General features: G+C 65.1%; 1 protein-coding gene across 2 annotated transcripts in view; it reads left to right on the forward strand.

Moving 5' to 3' along the window:
• The first annotated feature begins 1,037 nt into the window (after positions 1–1,037).
• Positions 1,038–13,200, forward strand: part of WNT7B (Wnt family member 7B) — a 50,511-nt gene continuing 38,348 nt past the window's right edge. The window contains exon 1 of one of the 2 annotated variants that reach the window (XM_065887770.1): positions 1,038–1,108. In XM_065887770.1, the coding sequence (XP_065743842.1) occupies positions 1,038–1,108 (71 nt within the window). Of the gene's footprint in view, positions 1,109–5,554; positions 5,638–13,200 lie in introns of those variants that run through there. The other variant, XM_065887769.1, reaches the window with a different exon arrangement.

A 13,200-nucleotide genomic window follows, 5' to 3' on the forward strand; every position in this document is an offset into this window, starting at 1 on the left:
TCGTCTGAGCCACCGCCCCGCATCTGTCTGTCCCTTCCCTGTCCCTGCTTTGAGTAAGCGCCACGGGCAGCGGTAGTGACAGGTGTCGGGGGACCCTGGGCGCTGGAGGAGGGTCTGATCGAGCCCTGCGGCCTTGGCAGAGGTGCCTGGGCTAAGGGTGTGGCCCTGGTGGACCCCGTGTGGATAATTGCTGGGGGTAGGGTAAGCGTGCCCAGAACGGCAACGGGGGCGGGTGGGTGGTCTCTCCCTCCCCCACTAGAAACTGGAAGCCCAGTGGCTACCACAGCTTGAATCGGCCATTCCCCCCGGCCCCCCACCCTGGCGGGCGCAGTGGAGCGACCGGCCCCTCCGCAGGTGTCCCTTCGGTGCCGCACCCTCCCCCGCGCGGCCCCCCTCCCCGCGCACCCAACCCCTTTCCTCCCTCCCAGTCCTGGCCGGGCGATCGGAAGAGAGCCGGCCTGGGGAGGGGGTTCCGGGGGATAGATGCGTTTGTGTGTCACGGGGGAGGGAGGAGAAAAGGGAGGGGAGAGCCCGCGAGCGAGGGCGAGAGAGCGCGCGGCGAGCGAGGAGGGCGGGCGGGAGGCGGATCCTCCTACCTGGGGCGCGCTCGCACGCTCGCAGCTCGCTCGCCGGGGCCGCGAGTCACCTGCGGAGGCCGACAAGTGCGGACACATTGGCCGCCGCAGCCCTCGGCGAGGCGCGCACGGCCCCAGGCGCCTGCGCCCAGTGGAGGCAGCGCCCGCCCGCCGCGCTCGGGCCTCGGCCCCGCCGGCCCTCGTGGGGCCCCGCGGTCACACAGTCCGGCTCCGAAGTTGCGGCCCCCGGCCCAGGTCACTCCCCCAGGCGCACGCGGCGGCGGCGGCCCGGGCTCACCATGGTGGCAGCGCGCTCCGAGTGCCCGCGCGTCGCCGGCCGCCGGAGCCGCAGCGCCGGCTGAGAGCTGTCCACCGAAGCCCCCAACTCCTGCCCGTTCCTCGCCCGGCCCGCGCGTCCCCTCCGCCCGCCGCTGTCTATGGCGCAGCCCCCCTCCCTGGATCATGCACAGAAACTTTCGCAAGTGGATTTTCTACGTGTTTCTCTGCTTTGGCGTTCTCTACGTGAAGCTCGGGTGAGTAGCCCCGTGGTCGGGTCCGGTGCCCGGGATCGGAGCAGCCAAGGGGAGCCGCTTCCAGGGTGTCCCCCAGGGGACGTGGGGACCGGAAGGGGGCACGGGCAGCTCTCGGGGATCCGGGGCTGGCCTGCGCGTTGGACGCTCGCCCCGGCCCTGCAGAGACGCAGCCGAGCCCTTTGAGCTGCGGGTATGCCCGAGGGGCGCCCAGCCCAGGGTTGGAGGAGGGAGAGGAGGACGCGCGGGCGGCCAGGCTTGCTGGTAGCGGCGAGCGTGCCCGGCGCGTACTTTCACCTGTTTGGGCTCCAGGCCCCGGGGGTGGGACGCGCCTTCCCTCCCCCGGGCTGCGCTGGGCGCCGAGCCCGGGCCGAGCGCTCGCCGCCTGGAGGGCGCGCCGGGGCGGGGGGCGGGGGGCTTCGGGCGGCCGAGGGCCCCGGGTGGGCGGGGGGCGCGCACCCCGGCAGCGGGCGCGCCGGCCTGGGCACCCGCCACGGCCCTTCGTCTCTATCCATCACCCGGACGTGTTGAAATTACCTTGACAACTCGTCCGGCTGGCTCGGGAGGGGCCGCGCGGGCGGCCCGGCCGCTTCGGGCTCGGTCCGGGCCCCGCGCCCCCGCCCGCCCGGGGCCCTCGGCCGGGCCCCCTCTCGCCGCGCTCCCCCTCGCGCGGCCCGGCGGGCGGGCGGGCTCCCGGCGGGCCGCGCTCGCTGCTTGAGGCAGTAGCTGCCCCGAGTCGTATTTCCACATTCCTGAACCCAGCCGAGTCCTTACCTGTTGAGCTGCGATCTCCTTTAGACAGAATCTGTCTCGGCCTCGCTCGAAGCGGGGGTGGGCGGGCAGTGTGACCGTGAGGGGGGGGGCGCGGTCCGCCAAGCCCGGGGGGCCCACGGCTCCGCGCCCCGACGCGCTCTGCGCGCCTACTGTGCGCCGCCAAGGGTGGGCGGCGGGGGGGGGGGGGGGGCGGGCGGGGAAGGCAGGCCCGGTCCCGGCCGCGGGCAAAGCCGGTGAACAGCCCCGAGGGAGGACCGGCGCCGGTGCCGCCGGCCGAGCCGCGGCCTCCCAGGCGGAGAGGTAGAAGCAGACCGGAGAGTAATTTCATCCGTTGCCTCTCCATCCAGCGCCTCCTCCGCCATTTTACAGGTGGAGAAACTGAGGCCCAGGGCCGGCAGGGACTGAGGCCAGCGGCCGCACAGGCAGGGCTGGAAGCTCCCTGTCCCAGCCTCAGCTCTGCAGGCCTGGGCGGGCGTGTCTGCGGCTGCTGGTGGCACTGTCTATTGTGGGTCTGTTGTAGGCTGCGTCCCTGGGTGTGTGTTTACCGGAGGTAAGGGTGCAGTCAGTGTTGAGTCTGCTGGGGGGTGGGGGTGGGGAGGGAGGCCCTGTTTTCCGGACCCTCCAGGAGCCCCTGCGGGTACTCCCCCTGGGCCCCCTAATGTAATAGGCACCCCCTAATGAGGCTTGCCTCGTGTTGCCCGGTTCTCAGCACTGAGGCCTCGCCGCCTTCTGGCAGCTGTGGAGGTGAGTGCCTTCACTCTTCCCGTTTTAAGGACTAGGAAGCGATGCGACAAGGGAGGCCAAGTCACTGTGCACGAGGGTAAGCTGGGCCGTCCGCTTCTGACTGCTCTGCCTAACACCAGCCCCTCAGCAGGAGTCCTCTGCAAGCACCCCTTCCCTCGGCTGCAGGAAGAACTCTAGGGATCCACCCCCACCTCCCCAGCCTGGGACTGTGGAAGGAGCTGAAGGCGGTGCCCGGCCTGGGCTCCCAGTACTGGGGCCAGGGCTCGAGGCGGACGTCAGCTCGGGCAGGTTCCCCCTCGCCTATCCTTCCAGAACCTCCTCGTTCCGCTCTGTAAATGGGACCGCAGCTCTGGGCATTCTCAACAGGGTGGTGGCCAGTGTCCGAGTAGAGAGAACCCAGTGAGTGAGACCCAGCCTGTGTGCCCAGGCACCTGTGCCAGCCTCTCTGGGAGCGCATGAGACAGCGAACCAGAGCTCGCTGAGCCTTTCTGTCCTCTGCCCCACCAAGGAGCCCTGGAGGGGGGACTCCTCCCCCGGCGTGCCCCCTAAAACATATATTCTCCCAGTCCTGGGGGAGAGAAGATGTGACCTCCAAACACCCCTGTGGAATTACATCCAGGAAAGCCAGAGAGTCAGCCTGGGACCTGCCAAAGAGAGGGAAGGGGAGGGGAGGGGAGGGGAGGGGACTCAGGGGACTCAGCCCCTGTCACCACCACATTGGTGGTGCCTGTACTGGAGTGAAGGGGCCTGCTTTCTTTGCAAGCCGTCTTGGCTACACAAGGTGGGGAGAAGGGGCAGCTGGGCCAGATGTGACCTAAGGGGTTAAATGACTTGGAAGCCCAGTGCCTAAGGACAAGGCTCAGGGATCCAACCTCCCCCTCACTCCTCACTGGGTGGCTTTGGGCGAGCTCTTCAACTTCCCAGCCCACCTTCCCTCATCTGAAAAATGGGGTAGCAGTAGCACCTTCTCCACTGGCTGCTGGGAAGGTTAACCCTGAGGGCCTTTGATCTGGGGGCGTCCCAGTAAAGTCGACCTTTTCTTATTGGTAATGATATCACAGCCGCGGCAGGCACCTGGGGACTCCTCCAGACAGTGTGTTCCAGGGCCCTGACGAATCCCAGGAGATGGGATTTTAGGATCATGAAAGTTCCAAGGAAATATCTTGAGATTGTATGTATTGGGGGACTCTTCCGTGCTCACAGCCCCCTCCCCCCGCCCGTACCCCCATGATTATGAACGTTCAGGAGCAGCTTCCCTCACCCCCATGTCTACACGTGCAGCCCCCATACACACATGCCCCTCAGCCCGGGTGCCGGTGCAGATGTGCCGCCTCTGGGGGAGCCCCTGGGCCGGCAGGAACGGAGAACTCAGCCCTTGAAACCTTTTTGCGTATCGGGGCTTCAAGAGCAGATGCACCTTGGATTGGGGCGGTTTCAAAACGCACGGCTTTGAGGAGGCACAGTTCCTCACTTTGGAACTGAGCAGCCTCCAAGCTGCAGCCCTGGAGGAGGCCGAGCCGGGGCCGCGAGGAACCATCTGGAGTCTGGGTACCCTCTGCGCACTGGAGCTGGGGTCAGGAAGCCTCCGGATGAGCCTTGCTCCATGACCGCCTCCTGCTCTTGGGGTTCAGGAGAGGCAGAAGGGCCCAGAGGGGTGAAGGTAGGGGAGGCGGCCCCCGCTCCTCCTGGATGCTGGGGACTAGGAGCCAGGAAGTCCACTCCCTCAGGGGCCCCTGGCCATATTGCACAGACCTCTCCCGTCTTGTCACCTTCCCTCTTTGTGCCTTCACTCCTGCTTAAGGGATCTACACTGCATCTAGAGAGACATTCATATGTAGCCTGGCTTGGCGGACAATAGGAGGTGGGACTCAAAGCCTTGTGCTTTGGGCTTTAAAAAGATCACTGGAAGGAGGATTGTTCAGAGAAGTGTGTTCTTGTGGGTGTGCTCTGCCCCACACCTATCCCAGCCAACCCCTCAGAGGAGAGTAGAAGAAGTGAGGTGGGGGAAGCCAGAGTTGGGGGCCTCTATGCACTTGTTGGGGGGTCTCCAACAAGTGCGCAGCCTGTCCAAAGAGACTCAGAGGCAGGACCCTGCAGAGACGCCGGCGTGCTGGTGCACTGCTGAGCCCTACCACGCCGGGCCTGGTTGGCCATGGCAGTGAGTGCATGCGACCCACAGCCAGTGTCACCAAACCCAGGGGCGCACGCAGGCAGAGGCGCAGCGAACACAGTGCATTTGGGCGCACACACCTGCGGGCTCACAGACGCGCCCACGCTCCCGCAGTCACGCGCAGACACATGCAGGCACGTGCACGCACACAGAAGCACACATTGCGGAGCACAACACCCAGGAGGAGCGCACGCCCCCGCGTGGTTCTCCCGCGGTGCCTCCCCCCAGGTGCACCCTGCAGAGCGGGCCAGAGCGGTGTGGCTGGTTGAAGTTGGTGGTTGGGGGGATTGTCCGAGCCAAGGCGGTTTGGGCAAGCCCTGGAGGCGGCTCCCGCCGCACGCTCCGGTCAGCCTCCCCTTTAAAAAACCCGCCCGCGGAGGAGGCGGATGTAGGGGTGGCCCGTCCAATGGCAGCCGCGCGCCTCAGGAGACTTGAAGACGTGAGCCAGAGCGAGCGACAGAGCTGGTTCCGACCGATCGACGGACGGAGGGCCAGACGGCGGCCGAGGCGCACTCGCTGCCCACTGCCCGCTCGCCTCCCGGCACTCCAGCCCCAGCGCCCGCCGCAGCCCCAGCCCCAGCGAGATGCGCGGCCCTGGAGGCGGGGCACGGGCGACCGCTGCGCCGGGGCCCGCGCGCTCGGGTCCCTAGCGCCGCGTTCCGCCGCCCTACCTTGGGAGGGCCGCGGAGACCCCGGCCTCAGCTGGCCCACGCGCTCTGCCCGCGGGGCCTGCGCAGCCCCGCCAGGAGCGCCGGACCATCATGCTCCTGCTGTCGCCGCGCAGCGCGCTCCTCTCCGTCTATTGCCCGCAGATCTTTCTCATCCTGTCCAGCGGCAGCTACCTGTGAGTGCCGCGGGTCACACGCGGGGTGGGCGGGTGAGGGGCACCCCTCCCTGGGCTCCAGCACTGGAACTGGGCGAGCAGGGAACGCGGCAGTGGCGCCGGGTGCCCGGCGCGCGCGGGAGCGGGGGTACTGTGGGTCTTCCAGCCGGCCCAGGCCGCCGAAGTTGAGCAGTTGGGGGGCGGCTGAGGCAGTGAGAAGCTCTGGCCTTGAGGTCAGGGAAAGGGTGGCCCGCTGGAGGCCTGACGGCGCCGGTAGACCTGGCTGCGCGCACGGCGTGCGCGAGGGCCGGAGGGCGCGCGGGTAGCGCGGAGATACCCTGCGCCGCCCAGCCGAATCCTGGACCAACGGGATCCCCCTCCCTATATAAATACACGCGGCCGCACGGCCGTGCCACACTCGAGAGAGCCGAACGCACACATCCGCTCCCCCGCGTACACACTGGCACACACGTGCACGCCGCGTCCCACCAGACAGCACCCAAGCTGTCCTCCGAGGTTGCCGTGGTTTCGCGCGGCTTCTCGCCGCGCGGAGCGGCCCGACCCTCGCCGCGGCCGACTCCTCGTCCGGGGCGAGGGGGGCGCGCAGTGAGCGCGTGCGGCCGGCCAAGGCAGTGCGAGGAGCGTGGGGCGCGGGTGCGTCGGGCCGGGCAGCGCCCACCGGGCTCCGGGAAGCTCCCGGCAGGGCCCGTCCGGGCCCAGGGAGCCGAGGGGCGCGTCGGCGCAGCGGTGGCTTCGCCGGATTCCTAATGGGACGCATATGCTCTGGCCTCCGATTTAAGAAGACGTTTGATTTATGGAACCGCCGTTTGGGGGAATTTAAGCTGGATGCTACTGATTAAACCTCAGAGCCAGTTCTCCCCCTCTTCTCTCCTCCCCTCCCCCTCCCCCTCCTTTACACGCGGGCCACGTCCGGGGTCGCCTAACGCGGCCAGAGGGGGCAGCCGCTGCCTTCCCGCTCCCCGCGCCACCCCCTCCCCCCCGCGCGGCCGCAGTCCTAATAAATCGCCGCGCCCCCGCCCCCTTTTAATAGAGGCGCAGCCAGTTTCTCCTCCAGCTCCTAGGAAATTACTATCCTACCAGTTTTCCTTCTATAAATAGTCGCGCATCTTGAAACAAAAGTTCGCAACCGCAGCCAGATGCTGCAAGGCCCGCGGTTTCCCGGGCTGTGGGACATAATTACAAGGTCCGGGCGCAGAGAGCGCTCCAGGCCCGGCGGGCAGCCCCGGCTGCGGAGGCATCGCCTGGATTTGGGGGGGGGGGGGAGGCAGGCCGCCCAGGGCAGGGCTCCGAGCCGGGTGGGGAACGCCTGATCATTGGGGACTCAGACTTGCGAAGTGCCAGGCCAGAAAGTCCTGCTGTGGCGTTCCTCCTGGGATCTGGATCGACTCAGGAGGTCTTGAAATCTCAAGCCTCTGGTTCTCAGAGGTCGGGGGTGGAGATCCAGAAGTCTCCCCCTCCCAGAATCCCCAGCATGTCAATCTTAAGCCTTGCTAGGGAATCGGTAGCTACTCTGCTTAAGAAATCGCTTTCGGAGCCAGCTGGCTGAGGTCTGGCGTTAACGGGGAGGTGTCCAGGGGTGGGAAACCAGGAGTCCTCCCCGGGTGGTTTGGAGTAAGAATCTGGGACGAGGAGGTGGGCTCGGGGCTCAGGAGCTGGTGAGAGTGGGATGCCGGGGCAGCAGCTGAGGGGCTCTGGGGCAGGTGATGGCCAGTACACCTCCACAGACCCTAAGTTTTCCTTTGGGGGTTGGCACCCCAAATCCAGGCCTGCCGTGACTACCATCTGTGCCCACAGAGGCTCGCTCCTCGAGTGTGCACTGCCAGCTTTGTTGGCAGAAATTCTCCTAAGGCAACAGCTTCCCCGAACGTTCCTGGGCCGGTGCTGGGGTCTGGAGTGGGTGTGTGTGTGTGCGGGGAGGGCAGGAAGGCAGACTCTGCCCCCTGCCCCGCCATCAGCAACCCCTGCCCCAGCGTCAGTCCAGCCTGACCTTCAGCCCCAGTGGGAAGAAAGTGCTGAGGCCAGCCTTTCCTGAGCAGAAACTAACACCAGCGTTCCCGAGAGGGAGCGAGGGAGGCTCCGGCATCGCTGGGCTTCCCCCCACTGTTGGTGGGCATAGGGCTGACTAGGGTTAGGCTTAGGTGTGTAAGATGCCATGGGTGGAAGCAGGTCCTCAGTGGTGCAAATGAATGTGAGTGTGGAGAGAAGACCCTGTGGGCCGCCTATGAGCTGAGGCCTGAATGCAGGTGAGGCAGCCGTGCAAAGTGCTTCAGTCACAGTTGGGGGTCAGTGGTAAAGCCCATCTCAGTAGCCTTCTCGGAATGCTCCCAAAGCTTGGCCCTGGGGATCTGAGGATGCCAGAGGCAGGAGGGGGCCCTGGGCAGAGGCTTCTTTCTGCCCCAGAGAACTTTCCAGAAGGCATCCATTGCTGGGATCACAAACACTGGCGGACAATTGATCCTGCCCCTTTCATCTGGGCTGCTCTCCCGGCTCCGCATCCCGGGCTGTGGTCCGTGCACAGCGAATCCCAGATGCATGCCTGGGCCGCTGCCACTGATCTAGTCGGACGGGTGTGCTGGCCTGGAAGAGCCCCGAGCCCCTGCCGGACTCTGAGCTTGGCCTGGCTGGCCATCCGAGGCAGCTCCGGCCAGCGCGGCTCTCCACTGTTGTCAGAGCTGGCGCTCTCAGGGCCAGTGAGGATCAGCAAGGGCCTGAGGGAGGGCAGGTGGGGGGCTGCAGGCCGAGGGGAAGGCCTGCGGTGCCGGCTCGGTGGGTCTGGGGGCCAGGCTCAGGCCTCGTGCCAGGACCAGGCTGACCTACTGTCCTGGGCAGGTCCCTTCCGGTTTCGGCCGCCCTCTCCCAGACGTGGGGCTGGCTGCAGTGATCCCCCCAGATCTTCCGGTACGAGTTTCTCATGGTGACCGCCACTCTGGGGACCAGAGTGAGTCATGGTGACGGGGCAGTTACTCACCGACCACCTGGCCGTGGGGGTGAGGGCGCTCACCACTGCCCTGCCAAGGCTGGGCCTCTTCCCGGCTCTGCCGCTGTGGCTTTACTGGTGGTGCCAACCGCAGTTCCAGAAGCCCTGTGGACGTGACCCTGGAAGGGGGCTGCTGAATCAGGCCCACTCCCATGGTATCGCAGCCTACGTGGGGTCAGAATGGGGCCACCGGCTCAGGAGGGGACAGGTTGCCCTGGGGAGGAGCAGCTCCTGGCCTAGGAGACTGTGCGTGTCCCGGTACGGGAGGAATTCTGCTGTGTGGCCTCGAGCAGGTCCACGGGCCTCTCTGGGCCTCAGTATGCTTGCCCTCGGTCACTTGGAAATGAAGATCCTTCCAGCACAGGCTCAGGTCAGGCCCATACGCCACTGGGATTCAGAAGCACGTGTGGCTCTGTGGAGGGGTGTGCACACGGGTGAGCCGAGCTGGGGAACCTGACAAAATCTCAACCCCCAAGGGACCCCCAGCTCAAGATATACGAATAGAACTGCTCTGATCACAGAGAACTTCGAGACATCGTTGACGTGTGAGTGAGTCTCGTCAGCCACTAGTTAAAGGGGGAGGTGGTGCATTTGGGACATGACTCCTTCGACTTTCTGTGTGTGGGGCGGGAGGGTCAGGAGGGGAAGGTGGGTCCCCCCATGCTTCCTCCCAGGGCTGCGTTAGGTCCTGCAGCTATGTATTGCGGCCCGCAGGAGAAGGGGCCATTTTCTAACCACGTTTCCCTTTGGTCCTTGTGAAGCCAAGGGGCCTGATGGTGACACAGACACCAGGTTCACTGATCATCATTCCTCCTCTTACTGCCTGGGTACATCCCGTAACCTCAGCTGTGTCCTCCGTACAGTGGGGGCCATGGGAACAGTAACCTAGAGGGGGTGTGAGACTTCAACAGGCAAATGCTGAGATGAGCTCTGCTGGTTGCCTGGTATACAGTAAGTGCTCAGAAGATGGGGTCGTTCTCAGCTATTAGGAGCAGGGAGGCTGGCCACCCGTGACAGAGGGAGGCCCTGTGTCTGTGCTTGTTCAGTAGAGAGTAATGAACTCTCTAGGGGATCTTGGAGGGCTTCCCAGAGGAGGTGACACTTAGGGTTTTGAAGGATGGATAGGAGTTGCCCAGACTAAACAGGAGCACAACAGAGACTCTTAGAAGAAGGAACGGTACTCACTGGCAAGCACATCCACCCAGGGTTCCTCTCCAGGGAGCCTTTTGGCATCTTATTGAGGTGGGCAGACAAGAATGTCAGGGTCCAGGAGAGAGGCCCTTTCCTGAGGTCACCTCTGGGTAACAGCCCTCCCGGCTCTGGTCCAATAGCGAGAGGAGTCCCGGGATCTCTGGGGCCTCCGGGGTGGTACAGGCAGCTGTTGGAGGTGCCCTGGAGAGGGGAGGTCACCACGAAGGGGGGTGATTTTTGATTTTTGACGCCCTGACTGCACACTGTTTCATTGGGCTTCTCTGGGCACACCACGGACACAGGTCTGGCAAGTTGCACTCCTTGCCTCTGCCCTCCCCACACACTTATGTCCCCCCGAGCCTCATGCCAGCCTTGGGGAGCAGGGGGCCAGGGCTGCTCAGCCTGCGGGGAGCCCAGAACTGGGCTGGGGACCTGGACCAATGCCATGGTCCGACTGCCCTGGAAGGACCCTGCGGGTGGTGGCAGACGAGGGGGTGAGGTGGGGTGGAGGCCCTGGGTGTGGGGATGCAGACCCTCTGTCAGCTCAGGATTTGGGGTACCCAGAACAGGCCCCTCCATGTGGCCTGTGGCCAGCCCCCTAACCTCCTGGGGCCTCGCTCCTCCTGGGGCAGATGGAGGGGCTTCAGCTGGCTCCCTGAGGCCTCCATGTTGCATGGTCCTGGGTCCAGCTCAGACACAGCTCACCTCCCCCCCGCCCCAACTCCCCCAGCAAGGGGACAGGAGGCCGGCGCCCTCCCTTGTCAGATGAAACCCCGGCCCAGGGCTCCCTCAGCCTGATGAAAGGGTCATTGTGTGGTGCGGGCCGCCGGCTGGCCAAGGACAAAACCACCATTTGTCCTCCTTCCCTGGCTCAGGGCAGGGGCCTCCCCTTGGGCCAGCCGGTGGGGTGGGGGTGGGCACAGGTGCGCTCCTCTTCCCTTTCTCCATCTTCCCGGTCTCCATCACAGAGCTGCTCCGCCTGCCCAGGCCCCCTCCCGGTCCTGCTTCCCACCCAGGGCATCCTCATCCTCTGGACCAGCCCCTTTATTGGCAGGGAGGCAGTGAGCTCTCCAGCCCTGGAGGCATACAAGCAGATGTAGGAGTGAGGGCTCGGGATGATGGGGAAAGGCCTTGCCTGGAAGGAAGCCAGAACTCCTGGTCCCCTGTGTAAGGCAGCCATGTGGTGTGGATGGCCTGCTCCGTGGATGGAGATGCTGAGGCCCTGGGCAGGTCATCCCACAGCCTCAGCAGCGGAACACAGAGCAGGGCTTGGACCCCTGCCCACTGATGCCTCTCCCAGTTTCGGGCCGGAGCAGGTGGCCTCTGAGGCACTGGGGATGCCAGAAGGGCTCGATCTGAGGCTGTGAGTAGAAGACACTAAAATTCTGCAGCCCCCAGGTAGACACTGTTGCCGCAGACCCTAAAGCCTGCCGGCTGCCTGGAGCGGGACCGAGGGGGTACTCCACCCTGCCCAGCAAGCAGCTCCCTGGCATCAGCTGTGGTCTGGAAGAGCCCAAGTCAGCAGCCCCTGGCAGTCCCACCCCAGTGACACCTGTGGGCCTCCATCCCTTTCTGGAACCACCCCCCATGGCCATCCCTGCTCCCGACCTTTCTCCACGTGCCTCCCAGGCCAGAGGTATTCCTTGTGCTAGAAAGCCCTGCTGCCATGTCCAGCTGGAGCTATGAAGGAGCAGGCCCCTGGCAGGAGCCTTTGGAAGGGTTGGTGGTGGCTGGGTTCACCCTCCCTGTAGCATGTGGCAGTGCTGCCAGGGTGCCAAGGGCCAGGGTGTCGAGGGATCCAGAGCTGAGACTTAGGCCTTCACCGTCCCAAACTGCAAAACCCTTTCGAATAGGAATTCCTCCAGAACATACTACCTGCCCCCTGGGCCCCTGACTGGGGACACAGGGCTTTGCATTCCACTTCTGCGGGACCAGGCCCCCCTGGAAAGGCTTTCTCTCATGGAGTGGATGTGTGCAGACATCTGGGGTCTGCTTTGAATCTGCTCCCTCCCAGGCTGCCAGAAAAGGGGAGCTAAGCAAGGGCCTCCCACTTGGGAGGAGCGTGAAGGTCAGAGCACCGAATAACCCTCTAGGTCGTGCTCAACAGGGCTGAGCCCAGATTCGAACCCGGATCTGCCTGACCCTTAGGCCTGTGCTGCGGCTCATGGCGCTCTGCTGATGCAGGTTTCCTGCCTTGAGCAAACTCCACTGCTTCTAATTCGCTGCCTGTAACCTCACATGGGCGGAGAAACCAGCTAACCCAGCTGGTTAGAATTGTCCGTCGACCAGGAGTCATGAGCCTCCGACTCTCAAGCTCAGGGGCTGCCTCCACGTTTGGATTTGGGGCCAGAGGGACAGCTTTCCTGGTAGATGCGGGGGAGCCGAGGAGCCCTCAGATTCCTGCCCTGGGTCCCTCCCTGCCATGGGCCCTGACCTTTTTCCTCTGAGACCGGCTTGAGCAGAGAGGAGGTGGCCCCAGCTGGCCAGCTGGTGACCTCTGCCGGGTCAGCATGTGTATGGTGCCTTGTGCCATAGACTTGAGGAAACCTTGTGGGCAACCCTCCCCTTTCTTGGACCTCAGTTTCTCCATCCGGGTGATAAGCCTCGGTGCTCAGGGGCCTTCCTCTCCCCTCCTGACCTCCCGCCCGTCCTCCCCAGCAGTCCCAGCTTGCTCTCCACACCAGCAGCATCCACTGCAGCCCCTGTGCCAGGGGAATGAGACTGGCCATGTGTGCAGGTGGAGTTGGGAAGCCCGCTACCTTCCCCACGATTATGCAAAGCCCTGTGGTACCCGCAGCGGGAACAGTAGTCCATGTGCAGTGAGGGTAGACCAGGGAAAACCTCTCACAGAAGGTGACCTCTGAACTGGGTCCTAAAGAATGTGCCGGAGAGAAGGAGGGTGGCGTTGCTGGCTGCAGCGGTGGCAGTGGGATGGCGGGGATGGTGGGGTTGGGGCTGGGGGGACGGGGAGTGGTGGCGGCTGGTTAGAGTGGGGTGCGCAGTGGGAGGTGAGGTCGGAGTGTTGGCAGGGCAGCTGCCCCGGGCCTGGGGAGCTGCAGGGCTGGGATTGGCAGCTTCATCCAGAGCTAAGGAAAGCCCCCGGGCTCAGGGTGGACGACAGGGGAGAGGGGAGGAGGCTGGTCCCGCCGGCCTCAGACGCAGGGGGTGCTGAGGGGAGGGGGCGGATTTCCCCGGCGGGATCTGCAGGGCTGATGGGAGGCCGAGTGTGGGAGGGGAGCCCTGTCAGCACCCAGGCTCGGAGAGGCCAGGCCTGCGGTTGTGGGATTGACCGCTGCCCCCTCCCCCAGCGCCCAGCACAGCACTCGGCTCTCAGTTGGTTCCCAGTAAACACATGTTGGCTGGTCAGATGGCTGCTTGTGTGTCTGGGGCTCAGC

The sequence above is a fragment of the Phocoena phocoena genome, chromosome 11, assembly GCF_963924675.1.
Source record: "Phocoena phocoena chromosome 11, mPhoPho1.1, whole genome shotgun sequence".
Lineage (NCBI taxonomy): Eukaryota > Metazoa > Chordata > Mammalia > Artiodactyla > Phocoenidae > Phocoena > Phocoena phocoena.